At 38.8% G+C, this 22,598-nt stretch overlaps 1 protein-coding gene across 1 annotated transcript in view; it reads right to left on the reverse strand.

Annotated features, from left to right (window-relative positions):
* Positions 1-22,598, reverse strand: part of LOC134617043 (neuropilin-1a-like) — a 95,600-nt gene that overhangs the window by 35,662 nt on the left and 37,340 nt on the right. The window contains exons 4-6 of the mRNA XM_063462201.1: positions 21,401-21,628; positions 15,880-16,050; positions 9,483-9,649 (exon numbers count right to left, since the gene is read on the reverse strand). Coding sequence (XP_063318271.1) covers positions 9,483-9,649; positions 15,880-16,050; positions 21,401-21,628 — 566 coding nt within the window. The remainder of the gene's footprint in view (positions 1-9,482; positions 9,650-15,879; positions 16,051-21,400; positions 21,629-22,598) is intronic.

The raw sequence follows: 22,598 nt of genomic DNA on the forward strand, positions 1-22,598 counted from the left end.
GTTAAAATATGATGTCTGCGGGTCCTGACCAAACATCTTGGGTATAACAACGGGTTGGAGGGACTGTTATTTCCCTGTAGTGCTAAAGTTTTTTCTGTGGCGAAAACAATATTTGACACAAGAGCTTTTAAAGAAAAGGGAGACCGTTTACTTAAGATTAAACAAAGTGTTTCAGGAAAACCATTTACAGCCATCCTTTGGCCAGCCATTGCTGTCATTACATGTTTTCTGCAGCGGTCGGCCATAACTCCATTCTCCAGACTTCCTCCATCAAGCGACCGAGGGTAATTGCTCTTCCATCTTCTAATTATTCAACACTTGGCAGTGCCTACCATTTATGCCACAGAAAATGGTCACACTTAGAGCTTTTTAATGAAGGGAACAAAATGCAGGAAGGGGACATAACTCGAGCTGAAGTGTGGCTAAATGAGATTGAACAGAAACTCTGTTACTTCCTGCCAAAACAGGATACTGCTTTTAGAGTGATAGAGAAAGAATGAGCCTCAATTACTCCATTCTCATCTGAAGTTTTTAGTTTTTACTTAGGAAAGTGGAGGCCTGTGGTGATGCAGCTGATTGCAGTTTGTTTTTATGGATAAAAAAGATAATTAGATGGTTGGAAAGTGTGGAAAACTACACAACGACCTAAATATTAATTTTATTTTTATATATTTAGCATAAGGTTTTGTCCATACAGCTCATATTTTATTAGGCTGATTATTTGTCAAATCAAACAACAATGAGTAACACCTTTATTCTGGGATTTACAGCGCATATGGAAGCTGTGATAAAGGTTACATAGCCCAGCAACCCATAGATTCTTCTTACTCATGTTACTGAGCTAGCGAGAGAATCTCCCACTTCTGGGAAGTCATTTGATTTTAGAAAGCGTAACTTTCCTTTTAGACAGACTTCTACATTGAAACCAATACGCTTATAAAACCATGACTTTCAGCTTTATCAGATAGCCATAATATTACAAAGCAAGCAAGACAAAGAGTCCTGCAAGAAGTATGGTGAGATTGGGCTAGATTATTAGCATGCAGCCGTTTTTATATAGTATTTCACTTATAGCACTTTTTTTTCCTTTCCCTCATCGCCTGGACCCTTTTAGGGGAACGTAACAATCTGTCAGACCAAAATGCATGTATTAAAGTTTATCCAATAGATAGCTTGGCTTGTTTAGCTACAGCATGTAGCTTCTTTAGCTACAGCATGTAGCTTCTTTAGCTACATGCTAGCTAGTTTAGCATGTAGCACATCCTGACCTGTTTTGAGCTTAATGCTACATGGATAATATTGGAAATCAAGGGCTGCCTGGAACAGTCAGAGAAGACGGTCCAGTATATGAATACAGAATGATTTAAAAAGCAGTGCAAAACTGATGCTGTATTTACGGTAAAGAGTTGCAAAGAATTTTATTATGGCCTTTTATATTCACATGTTGAAATAAAGCTGTATCTGTTGACGTCTAATTCCACTTCTTGAGTTATTTTTTTAGTTTCTAATTTTAAATATATTTTCGGAACTACAGGATTTCCTTCTAAAATAATAAAATAACAGAGAATTCTCATTAACTGCTCATTGATTTTCATGCTGTGAGGAAGTGAATTTGAAGTGATGTCCAAACAGCTAAAATTCTACTATTAAATTATACTAATGCTGCAAATAATGCTTTGCAAAGCTGTGGCATGTGGCTTGCTTTTACAGTGTTAAAATCATTAAATGGCAAAATCATTAATGGCCCTAATTGTTGCTGGAGGGGGGAAAAAAAGTCGCTTTTAAATGTTTTTTGTTTGAATGCAATTATGCATCTGCTGAGTGCCATTTAGAACCACGGGATCCTTAAAATCTTATTACAGCATGACTACTTGGCATTGCTTAAAAAGAAATATATTTTGTTCTCACTGTCCAACTACATCTTTTTTCTATCTTTTTTTTTTTTAGCAGCCTTGGGTTTCCAGTCAAAATGAGCTAATGAATAGACTAATTAGATCTACATGGTTTGGGGGCATTATTTTCTTTGATGAATGATTGACATAACTGATGAGAACATCACCTTTTTTCGACCTCTCCTCTCTCACTAATTGAGAAATTATATTTATAATCAGTGCGAAGGCTCTTCAGTTCGTTCATCACAACTTTTGGACACTTTTCTGTGTTAACAAGTCTGACGTGCACTGATTATTTGTCTCGGTTAATGATATTTTCCAGGTTTGGAAGTTCACTGTGGCATTCCTCCAGAGGTCTGCTCTGGATAGGCCGACCCGTTAACATTCTGTGGATGATCTTTTGTCTTTCCGCTTCCCTAATGGCCCGGCTTCAGTAACACACCTCACTTGCGAGATGCCTAAATGAGTTCTCCAGATGCTCTTCCTGGTGGCGTCAAAGAGATCCTGACGACAAACAGCAGGGGTTCTATAAATACCTGAAGCAGGAGGGGAAGGAAACCTTTCCTGGGTTTACATCACTGCCCTCAATAACAGGTCAATTGTAAAGATGCACCTACTAACCATGTTTCCCATATGGCAAGGAAATTCAACACGACTCAAGAATTTTCCATTTACCATTAATAACTTTTTGTTTTATTTATGAATTATTCTTATTTCGGACTTCAATATAACTGCCTTGGAATTTTTCTGTTAATAACAGAGTAAGTAGTAATTATAAGAATTAGGAATGTATCGAATACATGTTCGAGTGCATGTTCTTAATATGCTCAACATATTGTTTGTAGCTTTTAATTATTTAACGCTCTGCACATATATAGTGCCTTTTAATCTCAAGTATCCAACAAATTACTTTGGCGCTGTTGTGCATCTACCAGTGGAGCCCAATTTAAACATGTGTAAACAATAAAATATTTATAACAACCATAATAAATAATAAATTTAGAGCTAATTAAACTTACCCAAGTAGTGATTTTTTGTAAAAAAATTTTCCAGAAATTAAAATAAATACAGTAAGTTATTAAAATGTTTGCTTTCCAACTATTTTAACTTTAATCGCTTAAACCGAAACTAGTTATTTATCTATAAGAGGTAGATATCTATCTGCATTTTCCTCATTTAAAATTTTAATTCAAAAACATGTGAATCAGATTATAATGTCCCCATATGCACCTGTGCAGAATCTTATCAGCCCATTAAATGGCAGTTATCAAATGTTATCAAATCTATAAATCTTGCCAGTAGATGGGCTCCTCCACCCAGTGCTATCACTTCATTTGTTGATGGTGGTTGGAGACATAGTGGTGTGCTTCCACTTTGAGCGCCAAAGGCCTACATGATGAGATTGGAGGGCTTGCATGAGTTGTGAGTGCAGACTTATAGTTTATAATTTTTTTTATTAAAAGTTGTTTTTAAAGCTCATTTGACTGCAAAGTTCCTGCTTGGTTAATTTTACTGCAGCACAAGTAAAACTTCAGTATTTCTTCTTGAGCAAATGTGATTGTAGGAGTTGGGTCTCATTTAATTGCAAATATCCAGCATGTTGATAAAATGGGTCACTAGGCGGCACTGCAAAATATGATTACATATTTATCATACAGCTAGATAATGAGCTCATGGTGTGTCGCCATCCACACTGCCACCGGGTAACATCACCCCGATCACATTATGAATAGGAACCTGAAAATAGTATCAATAAAATATAAATGCCTTTAAATGAATAATAGAGGTGTTTGCAGTGGTGGAGGCAGGCATGCAAGAATTAACTAAGTCATAATTCCTTTTTTTCAAATAAGATGAATTGAAAGCCGTAAGGCAAACCATGCTGTGCAGACTTGGCCACGCACCACACTTAATCAAATAAAATGGGAAAATTTTCCTCACAAAAACCACCAGTCATAACTCAAATACCTCACAGAGTCAGAGGGGCGAGCAACAGCATTGGTTTGGAGGCTATAAATCACCGTGGCAGGGGGATGGTCTGCCGTTTCTTCATGTTTCTTTATGTGAGCAACGGATGAACACACGTGCAGAAAGCTGCTTGCACACACCAAACTGGACCTGGTAGCTTTCAGAGCTCTCAGAGCTTTCTGACACAAGGAGTGTCGTCACCTCCTCCAGTATCTACAATCAGACTGCTCTGAGATGGAAACACAGGAGAAGCAGTGTTGCTGAAAAGGCACATTCAAGCCAGGTGTTTTACTGCTGCATTTTTTTGTTATCGAGAAAAAAACCTGCAGATTTTTTTGATTAATTGATGGGAATAAGAAAAATGCCAGTGTCTCTGCACTGCAGCTGCAGTGAGCAAGTGAGCGACATGAATTTTTCTAGGCCCAGATTGTCAGCAGTACCTCCTGGAGACTCCATGCTGCCTAAAAAGCCTACATTACTAAGAAAGCTAAGCGCCATTTTCACAGTGTGTTAGTTAATAATTATTTGATTAATTGTACTCGTGTATAACATCACCTGAACTGACACTTCAGGCTTGTTCTGCATTAATTGTGCAAACTTCCCGGAGAGGTGTCAAAACAAATTTGTTATATCAGCTAATTTTATGTTTTAACCTTTAATGAGATTAGAACAGTATTTTTGATCACTTGTATAAATACAATGTCACATGTGCTCAAAGCGACCTTTATGCATTTTCATTCTTAGTCCATGCAGAAATAGCTTTGCATGAGTCACAGTTTAGTATAATCCTTGGTAAACATTTGGTTTGAACATCTGGTGGGGGGGTCTTCTGTACTCTCAGTGAGCTGTGTAATTACCATATTAGGGAAATCAACTCTCTGTGACATTTTTCTCAATAACATTTTTAAGTTATCTAAGTGACTTATATATCATGTTTACGTCAGAGCACTTTTGCAAATATTTGATGTCTTGGTAAACTGCGCAGCTATTTGAATTTTATACAGCTACATTTTCGCCTGAAAACATCTTAAAAGTTTATTTTGTGACCCAGAAAGAATAATATTAAAACTAAGTAGCTGCCGCCATTGTTGGAAACTGGAATTGGCCAGTCCGCGCTATGAATTCTGGGATAGGTTGGGCCAGGAAGGATACACCCGACCTAACCTTCAAATCTGGGGAAAAGGAGGATGCATTTGTCGGCCGCATTTGTCAGAGTCTTTGAATTTGGACAGCCTTTGTCACGTCACTGTCACGTAATACGATACCGGAGACTGCTTCTTCTTCTTCTTTGGTGTTTAACGGCAGCTGGCATCCTTGTTAGACGCATTGCTGCCATCTTCTGCTTCAGTCCTTTATTACACTCTTAAATCCTACTACTTATTCCTGCGTCTTTCAGGATCTTACAAAGCTTCAAATGACGCGTTGACTATTAAATTAGTCGTTGACGATTTTGATAGTTGACGTAATCGCGACTAGTCGACTAATCGTGACAGCCCTAGACATCATACGGAGCCAAGAGTTGAATAAATTGTCTAAAACAGAGTTTTTAAACCTTAATACAAAGACTTCACCAATGTTGCAGCATAAATGTGACAGAAGCATACCATGTTCTCTTTAAAGAGAAATGATTCATTAACCAACTGCCAATTTCTTCTCTGAGATATTAAAATTAGCATCTAACTGCACAGAGGAGTGTGCAGTAAAACAAAGGCAAATAATTAAGCAATACACCACAAATACATATTACTTATAAACAAGTTGCACTCCCATTGTCTGTCCACTGTGTGTATAATTAGTAATCTGCACCGTGCAGATGGCAGCCTTGTAATACTTTGCCCAGAGGCTCAGAAACAAACCAGTTCTCCTCTGCAGGAATATTAGCCTCCATCTATAATGTTAGTAGATCTGCCACAGTGCATATGTGGTTAAAGTGACAACTGTTGCCAACCTAGTCTTTTGTGACGGGAGCTCATTATATTTATTTAAGAGTCAAAAACAAGTTAAATCTGGTAATTTTTTCCTCAATGGAAAAAAGACATAATTTCTTAGTAAATCTTCTAGATTTCTTTGTTCATTTTGAAGTAACACATTATAAATGAGATTTTCCAGCAAGACTGAGCAACAAGATGATGCCAAGTGCCCACTTTAATGATAATAAACCTTAAAGGTCAGCTAACAATGGAGCGTTTCCGAGTCGAGTGTGAAGCGGCACGAATGAGAATCAGCACCTCCAACTCTGAGACCATGATCCTCAGCCAGGAAAGGGTGGAGCGCCCAATCTGGGTCAGGGATGAGTTACACCACCAAGTGGAGGTGTTTAAATATATGGGTGTTGTCCAGGGAGCGGGAGATTGACAGACAGATTGGTGCTGCGGCTGCAATGATGCGGGCACTGTACCGGTCCTTCGTGGTGTAAAAAGCGATCCGATACTGGCAGATCTTCATCCCTACCCTCACCTATAGTTGCGAGCTTTGGGTAGTGACCGAAAGAACGAGATCGTGGATACAAGCAGCGGAAATGAGCATCGAAAGGAGCCAGATGAGGTGGTTCGGGCATCTGACAAGGATGCGTCCTAGGTGAGGGAGGAAGCCCCTGGGCAGACCCAGGACACGCTGGAGAAATTATCTCTCTTGGCTGACCTGGGAAAGCCAATGCATTTATAGTTGCTCCTGCAACCCAGCCCCAGATTAGCAGAAGAAAATGGATGGATGGAAACCTTAAAAAATCTAAGAAACATATAAAAGGGGCTTTAACTCATTAACAATGCATTTCCAAGCGTCTTTCTACTTTGTCACTAAATGAAACATCCTTCAAAGTAATTGGTACCATCAGTAAAAATAAATATTTAACATCTCTTAAGGCAAACCTTTAAATACTACATATTTTATGTAGTATTTAAAGTGACGTTCAATTAAATTTAGCCTCTTCTTAATTTACCCACTGACCTCTATTAAAACACTGTCCTTCATATCCTAATATCCCAGAGGGCTCAGCAATGAGCCACTACCTAAAACAAGTCCCAAGACAGACAATAGAGGGCCACTAATACTAATCCACCGCTGAGGCCGTCTTCCTGTCTGCTTCCTGTTGTAAGCCTCACAGGAGGGAAGTGAGGGTCTGCTCTTATTGCGAGGGGCATTGTGAGTCTTCCTCTATAAGTTCCTGTCCCGGACAATGGGACAGTGCTGGACTCTGGCCACACCTCAGCACTGGGACTGTTTATGTGAAGTAGATTTTGTTTTTATTGGTTCAACCCATATTAGGAAATTCACAGGCTGGTTTTGTTTAGCAATTGCTAATTATAAAAAGGTCCCTTGAGTTTTACTAATTTGAGCGTCTGTTTGGTATGATACTTTAATGGGTTCTAATATGAATGTAAATAAATTAGATTTTAGTTCCTGTAATCATAGTTAAAAACCTAAATTTGATTGACCACATTTTTCTTCAGAAAGGGAAAAACAGCTTTTGTCCTGAGGACTCACACATTTGTGGCTCATCTAGTGTCTCATTTTGTTTTTAGAATAAAGTCGACTTTTTTTTACATATCAATAAAAAGTATTCTGCCGTACAAAAATAGTACCTACATTTTTATTGGCATGTTAAAAAAAGTAGGCTTTGACTTGGCTGTCTCTTAGGCTACGTTCACACTGCAGGCGAAAGCGCATCAAATCCGATTTTTTTGACCCTATGTGACCCATATCCGATCATGGTATGACAGTGTGAACGGCACAAATCCGATATTTTCAAATCCGATTTGGGTCACTTTCGTATGTGGTACTGAATCCGATACATATCCGATGTTTTAGAAAGCGACTGCTGTTTGAACGATCATGTCGCATTAAATCCGTCTTTTACGTCACTGACACAAGACAGACGCCAATTATCAGCGCCGGAGAAGACATCGCGAACGCTTCCTGGCCATCCAGTGTAGATGTCAGTGAAACTGTTGGGAAGACAACGTTGGAGAAACGTGAACATTTTATTTGTACTTTATAATCTGCAGATTCTGACAGAAATCTGCAACTATCCTTTGAAGCACCGCTCCTCTAAAACAGCAAAAAGGATAATTATTAGGTTATCTACATTATTATGTAAATAACAAAATAACTTAAAGCAAAAATTGGGAAAAGTAAAGTCCGAAGTCTTTATATTAAGGTCCAGCAGTCAAACAATATTGTTTGCTCTGGGTCTAAACAGAGCGCGTTGTGTGTGACATCTTCTTTTGCGCACGCTTTGAGCGTTCACACTAGAACGCATTTGCTGTCGCATTTTATTTGTAGTGTGAACAAGCAGACAAAAAAAAATCGGATTTGATCAAAAAATCGGAATTGAGCATTAAGACCTGCAGTGTGAACGTAGCCTTAGTGAAGGCAACACAAAAGAACTAATGCTAGCTACAGGTAAAGTAATAAGGTAATAAGCTAGCTGCAACTATTTTTAACCCTTAACACTGTCTCTCTGAAAAAATATCAGGTGGTGAATCAAAATTTAGATTATTTTATATGCAGAACAAAAGGAGTAAGAAATAATAATATATATATTGTCATGATGTGGGAAAGAAAAAAATAAAAGGCTTAGTATAGTAGCTACAGGGTAGCTGCTAGCTTAATTTTCACAACAAGTTAGCATAGTTTTGTGATATTTTCATAAAATAACTCACTATACTGTGGTAAATAACTGCCATTAACCATCCTACAGCATTAGTTGTATATAAATCTTTAATCTGGGGTGGCTGTGGCTCAGGAGGTAAAGCAGAAAGCTTGGTGGTTTGATCCCTGTCTGCTCCAGTCTGCATGCTAAATATCCTTGGGCAAGATGCTAACCCCAAGTTGCTGAATTTTAGTTAGAAAGCACTTAGATAGGAAAAGCATAGAAAAGTGTATGTATGAATGGGTGATTGAGGCAAGTTGTTTAAAAGCATTTTAAGCTCTCAGAGTAGATAAGCGCTTTATAACAACCAGTCCATTTACCAATCTACATATCATCTTTAAGAATACAACCACAAACTAAGCATTAATAGTTTCTCCTCACCAGTGTATATTAATTGTATGTCAAATGTTCCACAAGTGTGACCAAATTGATCAACTATTGAACCAAACAAATTTACTGAACAGTTCTATCTTCTTTAAAGGGTCAAAAAACCAACCTTCAACACAAGAATGTTTTGCTCCTTCATTCAGGGATTGCTGGATGCTAGTGTGTCAGATTTCACTATGAATAAGAGATGTCAGCTGTGCTGGAGAGGCACGCTCCAATGAATAATGCAGACTGGTTTATTTTTTCACTGTCGAGTGTCCCCATAAAATGCACAGAAGTGGTACATATGAGTGAACAATATTCAGACCAGATGTGAGCATGGTCTCAGTGGTACAGTGAAGTTCAAACTGAGGAACACTCTCTTTCCACAAAGATGCAAGGATGCTTTCAGTCTGAGATCAGACTCTAAAAATTAAAGCCAATGTGACATAATTTCAATCCCTCTAACCTATTCTGAGCCTTCAAATTTGGAATTATAGCAGTAATTATCGCTAGATTACCTAAAGATATAAATGTGAGTAACTCTAACCCATAATGATAATGAATGATGAATGACAGTTAAAAATAAGCACAAATTTACTCACCTGTATCCACTCCCGCGTGTTGTCATCTGAGGGTGTCCAGCCATTTTCCTGGTAGTTGAGGCGGGAACGTTCAGGGGACCAGTTGGAGTTATACTGGGAGGAAGCGGTGATCTGGTCAGAGGAAATTTCGCCAGACTCCATGCCCAGTGGCTCCATACAAGCAAAATCTGACGAGACGAAAAAGACAGAAATCCTTCAGATAAAAAGCTCCACAGCACAGGTATACATCGAAACACCCCCAATGAGAAAATAATCATCAAGTTACTGTTGTGAATCAAGAGACCCATTAATTCTTTTGCCTATAAATTATCATCAGGTTAGATGGGAAAATGTTTGTTTGTCAAAATCATACCAACGGCTTCTATAATATGAGTTTAAAAAGTCTATTACACACATCATTAGCTGGATGAACTGAATTTTTGGTATTTTGCTCTTGCATGCAGTCATTACTAATGGATGAATTTATCATTAAACTCCAGAACCGGGCTCTGAAAGTTAGAGTCATAAATCTGAGTTGGAAAAAAAACAACTACTCAAGTTTGAGTTTGTGTCAGGCAGGAAAACAAGTGAGCCTGAGTGTGATTAGAGTGTCGCCCAGACAATGTGAAGTAGTCTGTCCCAGCTTCCTGCTGCCTGCAGAGAAGTCAGTAAGAGGTCATTACAAAGAGCTGCTGCACTGGTTTGATATGTCTATGCAGCATCCACACATTCACAGGCTATACTCCATGTGCAGACATATGGAGCCAGCAAAATATATAAAAATCTATCTGACTGAACAATCTATGTGTTTTTGCTTTAGTCAGGGCCACGGTGGGTTACTGTGAAGCCGTGGAAGCTTCAGCATGTCAAAAAAGCTATAAAATGTAAGAAAATATTGGAAAATGGCACAGAAGCAGATGATATTGCTAACTGGGTCCAAAGTAACTCAAAATCTAACTATAAATCAATTTACAGATTAAATAAATCCTTGCATTTTAAAAGCTGGATTCAGGTGGCATTACTATTTTCGATAAACACATTTTAATCACATCTGCAACTAAATTTTGATTTTCTGCTGTGTACTTTACCATCGCAATGAATCAGATTTTTTCATGGGCCATGTATAGCAATGTTCATTAAAAGTTCTTATTGTAAACGAATGTGTTTGTAGTAGTGCTGTCAGCATTAATCTCGTTAAAATGATGTTAAAGCCATAGCTGCATTAATGCCGCAAATCTCCGTTAGTGAGCTGGTGCGGATCGCCCCGTGCGTGAGGCTGCATGGCGTCAACGCATTAGTGCAGTTAGCTTGTTAACGCATTAGCGCCTGCCAGCCCCACGCATGGGGCGATCCGCGCCAACTCGCTAACGGAGATTTGCGGCGTTAATGCAGTTATGGCGTTATCGTCATTTTAACTAGATTAACGCTGACAGCACTAGTGTGCAGTTTAGTTTACAGTACAACAAGATGGTGCAGTGAGTCAAAGTGACCTTTATTTAGATGGCGGCAAAAACAAATAAAAAAAAAACAGAAAAAAATGGAGGCAGGGCAAAAATAAAATTATTAACAATAAACAAAGTGGATAACGCCACTTCTGTTTCTACTGTGTGTCTATTGCTGCCCCTAGAGGTGAAAGTTTTAGTTGCAATTTGCAGAACTTTTTACAAAATGCATCTTTAACAATGAAAACAAAACCCCTTTATAACCATATAGTGAGGTCGTTGGCAAGATTTGGGCGTTTTCCGATGAATAAATTCGTACTTACTGACACAGAATTTAAATTCACCTCATACCAACAGATTTTTTGTTAATTAATAAATGCAGTAGTTTTGTTGTGATTCACTGCTTTCCCTGCTATTTGTGCACGATGATATACGATGCTTGTCTAGGAACCACTTTTTTGTACTCTGCCTTTAGAGACGTATTGTGGGATGCTTATAGTCAAGTGTAGCATACTCATTATACATTCAGAAGCACTCAAAGGAAAGTAAATAGTCCATTATAGTGAGCAGTGAGTGATTGCAGACATGGACATAGTTCTCTTCAAGTATATTCGCTATTCTCAGCTTCTAAAATAATTTGCTGCTTTTCTTTGTGACCTATGATTGTTAAAGTAAAAATAATTCTGGCTTTCCGATGTTTGTTAGAGAAAATATTATACATGTTTTGTTAAGTAAATTGACAATAATTCCAATAATAAAATGTTTGTTGAGGTGCTATTATGCATATGTGCTCAGCTACAAACGGATATAAATGCATACAAACCCAAGCAGGCAGATATTGCAGCTATTGTTGTGTTTGGTTCAGCTTTAACACTCTGTGACTTTCAGTTTTAATCTTTATCAGAAGGATGATCCACTCCTCGGTGGGTTTAGAGAGCTCTGCAATCCGCTGGTCTTACGAAACGGACCAAAAACAGCAGCTTGGACAATGTCAAGCTGCACATCTGTATCTGTTAGGCATGAGTGTCCACTCTGTAACAGCAGGAGAGTGTGGGGAAGGAAGAGGGAGGGTGGCCGTAAAGAAATGTGTGTTTGTGTGTGTGACTGTGTGTGTGGGAGGGCTGTCTGGAGACACAAGGTCTGCCAGACTGACACAAACACACTACATCATTCCAAGTCCCACAAATAAACCAGGGAGAAAGTTTGCTTGCGACATCTCCTAAAGCCTGCAGAAAGCTGGATATTGTGCTCATCATCTTTTATTTATTTATTTTTTTAAATTGACAATTTTCAGGCCCAAATCCTCCAATTCAGCTTTCCCCAGAAGAGTCCTCTTGCCAGAAAATGCTCTGAAACTACAACTAGACCATAAGAAAGCACTCTCATACAGCTGAAACACAAGCTTATCCCCAACAGCTCTCCAGTTCTCTTGCTTTTTCTGCTTTCCATCTCAGCTCCCGTCTCATCAAACTTATTTTTATTCATGAGACAGCCCCTGCATCCCCGCCGCAGCAGGTATACGAGGGACAAACATCCAGCCTGTCCCTGTACCCCACTATCTAAAAAGAAAGAAAGGATGCAAACTGAAGCCCCCGCCAATGCTTCAGCTGATCAAAAGCTCTGCTGGAGGCCATTGCTGATGGCAGGGACAGAGTGAGAGAAACCCATAAATTCACTGCAGGACGTCAGCATTTGCTTCCTCTAAGACTGTAAGCATTTTGCTTGGAGAAAACTTCTCTGTGCATTGTTTTACGAAACTGAAGCGCAGCACTGGTGTGAAAATCTGCATAAAAACAACATAAAACATTTAAAGCTGTAGCTTCTAATCTGACAGTTGTTTCAAATGTGTGCATTTTAACTGACTGTTTATTCACATTTCAGCTATTTCATTATCCCTCTGACATTATTTACATGCCTGCTGCTTCTCCGACACTTCATTATCCAGACTAGTCTGATTTCCTGATCTTCATTAACACTGACATATTTTTATTTACAAAGCCAGCCTGGTTAAACTCCTTTGGCATTACAGCCTTTTAAAAAGACACCATAAATTTAACTGATAGTTTAATTAAAAAAATCATAATAATCCTAATTGTCTGCTTGTTTTAAGAGTCCACAGAGTCAACTAATGGTAGCTGTAGTGGCAGATTATTCCACAGCCTTCACTCCTCTGGATGTCTCCTTTTTAATAATAGGTAGCCAGGACTTTATTTTGCACCTTGTTCATGAATAACCTCCAGTGCACACTAAAGCTGGATGTTTTTGTCTCCAGTGAGACTGTAAAGCTCTAAAGAATTGCTAATTCTAAGCTGGACTTTGCATTTTGTGTCATGTTACTTGCTTTCCCTGATTTGCTTTACTTTTATCCCACGCCCGCTCATGTTACATTTGATTTAATACTCTTTTAACCTCGTAACAGTGTGCTGTCTTGGGTAGATCTCCATTGAAAAAGAGATTTTGATCTCCAGTTGCTTCCTGGTTAAATAGAGGTGAAATAAAATAAAAAAATAAAAATTCAACAACTGTTTCTCAACTGGTGTTCTCGCCTGTATCACAAGGTCTATTTAGTACAAATCTTTCTTATTGTCAGAGCAGTTGAGCTACCCTAAAATGTGTCCATGCACCCTTTGGCAATTGCTGAATTACCCCCTGCTGCAGGAGTAGCTAACCCTGGTTGTATAAAACTGCAGAAAAGACAATGTGATTTGGTTTGGTGAGAAGCTTTGATTCAATCTGCTGAGCCTAGCCGGCGGTCTGCAGGCAAAGTAATTTCCCATGTGTATGTGTATATTTGTGTATGAGCCTTTTTCTAAACCCAGGGCTGTTGTCAGACATCCTAAAAAAGAAAATTCGGCTAGTAAAGCGACTTATCGTTACTGTTTAAATACCAATTGACATATCTGATACATGCACATCAGTGCATTATCGCACTGTCTCGAATGCTCACCATCAACATCAGATACAAGCTGACAACACCCACATCTTCCGCCCACAGCAAAAACAAACAGGAGGAGTGAAAAAAAAATGGTGATAACAACTTTGACCCTCTGGTGAAATTCGTGATTTACATGTTTGGTTACAGAAATATTTCCCTTAGAGTGAGTGTGATCTGTTCATCATAATATCACTTTTGGAGTTAAAGGGGTTTAAAACAAGACTATCCTCAAAATTTGGAACAATAAACCAAGAGACTTTGTGCTTTTTCTCTTAAAAATTCAAATATTTAACATTTACGTGTAGACACGGACATTGCTCTGTCTTATTAACAAAAAGCTTTTCTCTGTATCGATAATTTCATTTTCTAAAAAAGTTCCCAAATATCTAATAACTGGCTTGTGATTTTGGCCAAAAACTATTTGTGTCTGACCTTTTCCAAGTCTGTTTATATTTCCTGTTTTGACATAACCAATCATTTAGGTTTTATATAAAAAAATAACACCGGCCTCTGTGTGCAGCTGCCAGTAATCTTACCCTAAAAAACACTTAAAGATCGATTTGGAAGAGCAAGCTGAGTATTTTACATTGGTTTCTCCTAAAGCGCCACTGAGGGACCTTAAGGAAACTCACCTTTGAACACACACACACATTCCTACAGAGGGGTGACCGGGGTCAGGGTTACCAGAGTGCAGTTAGCATACAGGCCAGCATAACTTAAACCTCTAAAGGCATTCCAGCAAGGTCATACAGTCAACCGATGCAGACAAACGGCTTCTGTCCCGAACACGTGGACATGAACAAACACGAAAAAGACAATAACCAAGCATGAGGAACTTTTGCCTCGTGATAGTATCCTCATGGGGGGAATTGATCAAGTGAATTGGAGATAAAAGCTAAAAGAAATTAATTTAAAAGCAACTATGTGATAAGATTACATTCACGTGTCTGATGGTAACGGTTCATTTAAAGTTGAGTCGTTTAAGCACAGCTGTTACAAATAACTCATAAAACTATCAGTTTTATCTCTCAGAAAACACCTCTCTGGTAAGTTATCACTTACAAAAACAATATGCAAGATTGGTTGTATTTATTCTAAAGACTCAAATTTGTCCTTTCAGTCACTCAGAAAACAGCTATCGACAATTCTGCAGCATTTTCCAACCACGCCCTACTAAGTCGTGCGTAAATCCCAGGCGTTGTAGGATGATTAAAAGGAAAGAAAATATATCTAAGCTACACAGCATGTAATATATAATCTTACCCACATCTATGCACCACTCTTGTTAAATACTGCCGAGTTTCAGGAGGCTATAATGTATTAAAATAAACGGGTCTTAGATGGGAACACTATTTGAATGAGCTGTCAGGAGAATAAATTGCTTTATCATAAAATAAGCCCAAAAGTTGGGAAGCAGTTTTTTTGGTCCATTTGTTAGACTTCAACCACAACAAATGGACTTTAAGCTGTAAAATGCAACAGCTGACTGTAGCAAATATTGATCATCAATCATTAACTTAATTATTCAACTGCATTAATAGTTATTTTATAATGCAGTGTCTTTTGGGGCTTTTATTGACTGGAAACTTTTTTCTTTAGCTGCTTTCGATCTCACTTTCATATATATATGTCGACATGTCTGTGGACTAAAAGGATCATGAAATGATTAACTGATGACAAGAATAATTAATGGCAAAGTTGGTTATAACTAAAAACTCTAAACCTCTCTCTCTACATGTAGGAAAAGTCTAATTATATCCTTTGTTGCATGCTATTAGCCCCTGAAGGATACATTCTCATTCTGCTTGTCTTGCCTCCAACACAGAGGCCAGAGGTCAGACAGCGGATAGAGTCCGGCTTCTGTAGAGCTGGAGGAGCTACTGCCTCGTGCTCAAGGACAACTAGGTTGAGTTGAAACTACAGACTGGCTCATATTTACTCTGTTTTCATTCTCTATGAGACCAGAAATATCAAAGAAGTGAACCAGATGACAGCTCTGCCCTCCGCATCGCGCACTCCTTTCACTAATCCAGCTGCTCACCCTCGTCTTCGTGTCCTGGGGGGAGGGTCCTCTCGCGGATGGTGTAGTTGGCTGAGAATCCCTCTCTGGCGATGGCGTTGTCAGTGGTGATGGTCATGGACAGGATGCCCGTGTAGGAGATCACTCGGCCCGGGGACGTCTGGCCACAGTATCTGCCAATGTGAGGGCCCACTGGGAGGAGAAGGGGGATGGGAAGAGTATGGGCAACAGGGAGGGAGAAAGAAAAGGAGATGTCAGCTTCATCACTCATCACCCGACCAGAGAGTGTTTTTTCTTTGATTATCCGCTCTGTCCTATACTTCCCTTGTTATCGTGGGAAATATTACGTGACATCAACTAAATCTACTTGTTAAATCTTGCATGGAACCCAAGATTGAAAAGTTCTGATTTAGATTTAGAAAAACTCGAGTCTGCTCTGAACAAACAAAGTTTGGAGCTGATCTCCTGTCAGCAACAATCTCCCACCTCTCAGGAGTGATGTGACACCTTAGGGGCAGAAATAAAGGTGAGATGGCAGGCAGCAGAAACACTCATTCCCACCACGTATTGTTTTGACACTCCCTACCCCAACACTCCAAGTAAAGTGTGTATACAGGATCATATCAGGCGCAGCAATGAATAACCTTTGTATCAAGTGAATGCAAGGTATTTTATTCTGATATCACACCTTGATTAAGTTTTAAACTCATATCACATGACATCAAATTATAACAACCCATGAAGAAACTTTCTTTTAGCTGTAGTTTTGTGGGAGGAGTAAAATATGGCAGATATATTAAAAATATATTTTGAAGGGTCCAAGAACAGATTGAGGAAGAGTTACCTGTTTCTTTTTCCATGTTAAAAAGCAAATAAATAAATAAAAGCCGACTTTAAAACATTACTTTCATGCCACAAAACTAAACATCCATTTTACAACATAAATGTAAAAGATTTGTTTAAGCTTCTTTGTACAAATTTCCTACAAAGTACAGTGTAATTACCAACACTAATTATGAGGAAACATATACAGCAAACAACCATCTATCGAACCCCCCAATTTACATTTATTTATAATTAGAAACTTTGTCTTCAATTTGCTGAATCAATTCCTTGCTTGCATAAAAATTTCACTTTTTAAAAATATGTTCAGCTGGTTTGCTGTTCCCTGATTTATGTATCCAAGTAATAACAGAAATGCAAACTCTGCGTGCTCTGTACAAAACAAATGTTTGAGCTTGCTTGAGAAACACAAACTATTAGGGAACTACTGAATTATGTTTATCACCATTCGTGTTTATATGCTTTTACAATGTCACTGGACTGAGTCTCCAGTCCTTCTACTTACCTGGTTGGTGGGTGTACTTCAGTATAAAGAATTAAATTATAAAATCAATATCTCTAAAACCTGGGGAGGTAACACCAGAATCTAGATGGATAAACAATGAAAAATAAGTATATTTAAAGTAAACTGTCACTTTAAAAGTGCTGTAGCCTGTAGCTAATCACCACGCTCAGTCTGGCAAATAATGAAAAAAAAAATGCAGATACAGTCAACAATGTGAGTTTTAAATAATAATAATAATGCTAATAATGCAAAGTGGTGTAATTTTGTTTAACCCTGTTAGGTTTGCGTCATCATAGTTGGTCACCAGAAAATAAATATATTATATATTTTTATTTTTAGGGAAAAAAAATGTGAATACTTTCTTCTTTTTTGGGGGGTTTCCAGTTAGAATGACCATTTTCTTTATTCCCTGACTACAAAGACATAGAAGAAGAATTTAATAATAACAAACATGATATATTCTGATCGACTAGTTACAGTTAAGGTGGTTTTGGGGTATTAAGTGACAACAATTCAGACCTGAGGAGGTTAAAGCTCCTGAAAACCATTGAAAACTATTGTTTTTACTTGGGCAACAGGCAGAACCAGCATACTCGGGGTTTCCTCTTTCAGTAAAGGAGATGCTCACAGTTAAAGATAAAATATGAGAGCATCACAGGAACGCCCGCTGTAACATCATGTGTTTTTATGTGCAGCACACAGTCACAGACTGTCTCATGTTTGAAGACTTTGAGTTCCACATCCACAGGTGGTCCCCTGTTTCATCCTCTTCTTATCTGTGAGAACCAATGTGAGTCTTGCCTGCTGCTTTGAGGAGATACTGCGCCAGCGATCTCTCAGAGACCCACGGTGCAAGATTCAGTTTTATATATAACAAAAATTATACTTCTCTAACAATTTCCTTCAGCTTTTAAAGGCAAACCAGCTAAACAGAAACATGAAGCGGTCACAGCAGGAATGCTGAGCTGCGCTACTCTGATGGTTTATGTTTATCAGTTACAGTTTAAAGCAGGTAGTCGACAATCTGTGACAGATTATATTTTAAAACTACTTCAGCCTTATCGGAGGTGTTGTGAAAATGGTTTTGCTGCAAGGCTGTCAGTTGATGCAATCAGCCCCCTGGAAGCAGAAACTCCTGCAGGCAATATGGCTCCATATACATCTAAGGAAATGGTTATATCTGAAGCAAACGCCGAGGAAAAGTGAGGAAGAAAGTTACATTTCAGCACTCTTGACATTAAGCTATCAGTTTGTAAAGTTTGAGAATCCAAGCCACCAAAATAAATAGAGCTTTGTACAACTTTATAATATTTAGTTCAAAGTTTCTCTAAGTTTTTTATATGATCTGTGTTCTCCGACAAACTGAAGTAACCCAAAATAATAAGTTTATAAAATAATGAATGCATAGAACCATCACAGAAAATCTGAAGTTGCAAAAAAATTGCACTTTGGATGCGTGAGTATGTACAGATGTTAGTTCTCAATGATGGACAGTTGTCAAATTGTGTGTTTTGGTATTCAGCCACCAATCTTCCCAAGAATTTGTCAACTAATACAAGAAATTAAAGAAACAATCTAACATAAATATGCACACGTAAAGCTCTGACAGCTGGTTCAGGAGGTACAGCTGGTGGTCTACTAATCATAAGGCCGGTAGACTGATCTCTGGGCCCACGTATTGAAGTTTCTATTCCCTGCACCACACATCACATGTCTCTGACAGAGAAAAAGTGCTGCATGAATGGGTGGATGTGGCTCGTATAAATCAAATTCTCCTGGAAGCACTAACTGCAGGCAGTGCATTAGAATCATAAAATGGATAAACTGCATCATAGATTTATAGGTTTTCAAAGACTTCAGGCACATCTTGTAGCCTTTCTAAAACAATCGGACAAACCCCAGGAATTAATGAAAGCCTTGAAATGTGTTTAAAAGCTCTGGTAAAACTAAGAAAGTAGGAATTTTTCATCAAAAAGATGAAAAGCTTTGATCGAGATATTTACTTGGTAATGGTTGCATTGTTCTGGTGAGATAATATGTGAAAAATCTCTTGTAAAGAATCTTTTCTGAAGAATAAAATAGGAAAACAAAAAAACAAACAAAAGACCATTGGATGTTTTTCTAATTAAGTCCAGTCAGAAGAAAGAGCTTCTTTTTGAAGAATTGATTTACAGCCCTCAAAGAAGAAAAAAACGTGGCTAATGAGAATCTTTGATGTGCGCATGAACGTTTGTTGGGATGTAGAACTACATGCCGGTCTCAACCCTGCTGCAGAGACGCTTTGTTGTCTGCTCGGCTTTAACATCACCCACAGATAGTCACACACACACGTCCACATGCATTCATGCAAACAGACACACCTGAACACACAAATATACGCACAGATCATTTGACAGGAAAAGCCCTGGCATGTTATGTATACTGGCACCGCTTAAAAGTGTATGTCACTGCCTGTATACCTGTGCCAGTCTTTGTGTCCCTCACGTCCTCATGCCAGTCTCCTCCTTGGCAATAATCAGGCAAAGCTTTGGGCACAGCAGCAAGTATTGTGGGCATCCTGGCAGCCAGCACAGGCCTGTCCAAGGTATGTAGCTCTCACGATTATATGCACGCTGCACGGCTAATTAGACAACAATAGAAGCTGAGAAATGCTGTCCAAAGCGAGGGGAGGAGCGCGAATAAAGGGTAGAGCAGGTTGTGCCTGAGCTGATTTTACAAATGTGAAAGGAACAATGCTGTGAAGTATTCTCCGCATCATTTACTTTCAGTGCAAAAGATGCAAATGAGTGTCACCTTCTGCATGTTCCTCATATTTCTGCATGTGTATGACACCTGGATACACCTCCTTTTGAGGTTTAATGACACTCATAGATAGATTTTTTTCAATCAGGGGTGCTATCTGCCACTCCAGATTGATCTTATTTAATAATTCCTTTAATGCATAGTCATCATCCTGACCGGACTTGGGATGTGCAAAGCAGGAGAACAAGCTCGGACACGTACTTCATATGAAGATAATTTGTAGTGTACTGAAGCATTGCAACATGTGTTTTGTTGCTGGGGAGCATGAGGTCACAGAGAGTGATTCACCAAACTGCAACAGCAAAACAACGAGTATGAGGGGTTTAATTTTAAACATATTTAAGCTCAGGCTTAACACTCAGCGACTTCTCAGTGACTTTGAAGATTTTTCGTGGGTGAGTGAAACTTGTTTTGTTTTGAAGTGATGAGAAAATCTACTGCAGACAATTCTCGGATTTTGTTAGGTGAAAATTAGCGTTTCTACACAAACTGGAAATTAAATGTTAAGGCCAATGAGGTTTTCATCCTGTAGCCTAAAAAATATGTTTTTAAATGAGCCAATCAAGAAAAACACACACACGAACACTCTGCATATCCTGTATGTATCCCTGTCTGCTGTTCTCGCTCCCCCTGCTCATCCCGCATCTCGCTTTTGCAATTATCCACCTATTTTTCACCTCTGTCACTCAATCCCGACTCATCTCACCAGCAGGGAAGGCATCCATACTTGTTTTCCACGGTCCTCCTCCCCTTCACATCCACATGTCTCTGCCTGTTTTCTGTCTGTTTTCTGTCAGCATCCACAGGGGGAAGCTGTCTCAAACCTTTTTCATCCTTCTCTCCTCTGCTTCACAACTCTGTATATTCTTCCTTCACTTCTCCGTCCCCTTTCCTCCCAATTTCCTCTCCTCCATCTACATCTGCGTCCCTTTTTTTGTAACTTTGCTTCACATCTGCGGAGAAACAGCCCTATTTTTTTTTTTTACTTTCATCTTTTCACATTTATCTTTCCACCAGGCTGAAAGTAAATTTAAAAAAATCTTTTTCAGATTATTTTGCATGTTTTAATTCATAAACAATACCATTTTTCTGGCATTTAAGTTAAGTGTATGAATGAGTAAAAAGACTGCTTGGAAATTCATAAAACATTAAAAATGTTTTATGCCCTTTAGAAATTATTTATCAGGTAATCATTTTTTATATTTATGGATTTACAATTTCTGACTAGTTAAGAAAATGCTCTTTTATGATTACTATTTTGAAGCTGTGAGCATCATCCTCTCTCTTCTCTTCATCTCTGCACTAGTTCAGTTTTAAATTCCTTTTCAGTCATGTTTTAACCTCTAAGGTTTCAACTAACATTTGCCCGTTGCACCCCAGCCCTCCGCTCACCTGCAGGGAAGCCGTCCCAGATCTCCAGCCAGTCGTATCGGCAGAGGGCGCCCGGTGGCGGCGTGGTGTCAGGCTCCATGTCGAAGCTATCAAACTCCACCACGATCTCTGTCATCTTGGGGGCAAAGATCATAAAGGTACATTCCAGGTTGTTGGGATACTTCTCAGGGAAGCCCGGTGTCTTAATGACTCCACTGGGAGCCGTGAAGTTTCTGGAACATTCAGGACCTGCAAGGTGAGAAGATACAGATGAGGCTTAAAAATGTCAAGAGGTGACCAAATCTCAGCTAAACAACGGCGTAAACTCTGTAGAGGTAAGGGGCAGTAAGGGGTAATGATGTGTCCACCCTTACGTTGGTTTTGTAGTTTATTTCTCACAATAAAATTCATGTTTTTGAGACATGGAAAGAAAAAATTAAACATTTACAGAATGAGAAGCAAAATGTCAGAATGTTTTTCATCTGCTTCAAAATCACTCCACGCGAGCTTCAACAGAGGGCCTTTTGAGGTGGTTTTTTGGTCTGTTTGTGTTGGCACGGTTTACAAAATCCTCAGCAGTTTGGATTTCTGACCTTTTCAGTTGTTAGTGTGGCAAAAGAAGGATAGACATGCTGGAAATCAACTGAATATATTTGCTTTTGACCTTTCCCTGTGTCTGAAACTTTGGCAGTTCCAAACACTTTTGCAGCTTTAACATCTTAAAAAGGAAGTTATAAGTTCTAAGACCGGAAATGATTTTCAAAAATGTGGGGAATCTGAAATACCTGTTTTATACAGAAAAAAAAACCCCAGTCACACACACGCTGTTTCTTAATGACAGAAAAAAACACCTTGGTTTGTTGACAAAATTCATGCAATTTCCATCCAATTTGCTGTGCTCCGTCCTGATTGGTCCCCTTCCTTGTCGGAGCCCACCGAGTCTGAGTTGTGACTGGGGTGGGGTTGTTTGACTGGAATTTATTTAAGATCCCAGACCATGTGAGACTGATCGTGGTAAACAAACAGCAACGCACCCAGAGACACACTAACAGACAACACAATCCTTTTCCTGTAATCACGACTAATAACATAATGAAACTTGCGCGGTCAGAACGCAGATGTTAAATTTACTTTATGGGTTTTTCGAGGAAGTCATAATGAGCCTATGATTCTATTTCTTAGACAAATTTGCTTACCTTCTGTTTTATGTGTAAAGTTT

The sequence above is a fragment of the Pelmatolapia mariae genome, linkage group LG18, assembly GCF_036321145.2.
Source record: "Pelmatolapia mariae isolate MD_Pm_ZW linkage group LG18, Pm_UMD_F_2, whole genome shotgun sequence".
NCBI lineage: Eukaryota > Metazoa > Chordata > Actinopteri > Cichliformes > Cichlidae > Pelmatolapia > Pelmatolapia mariae.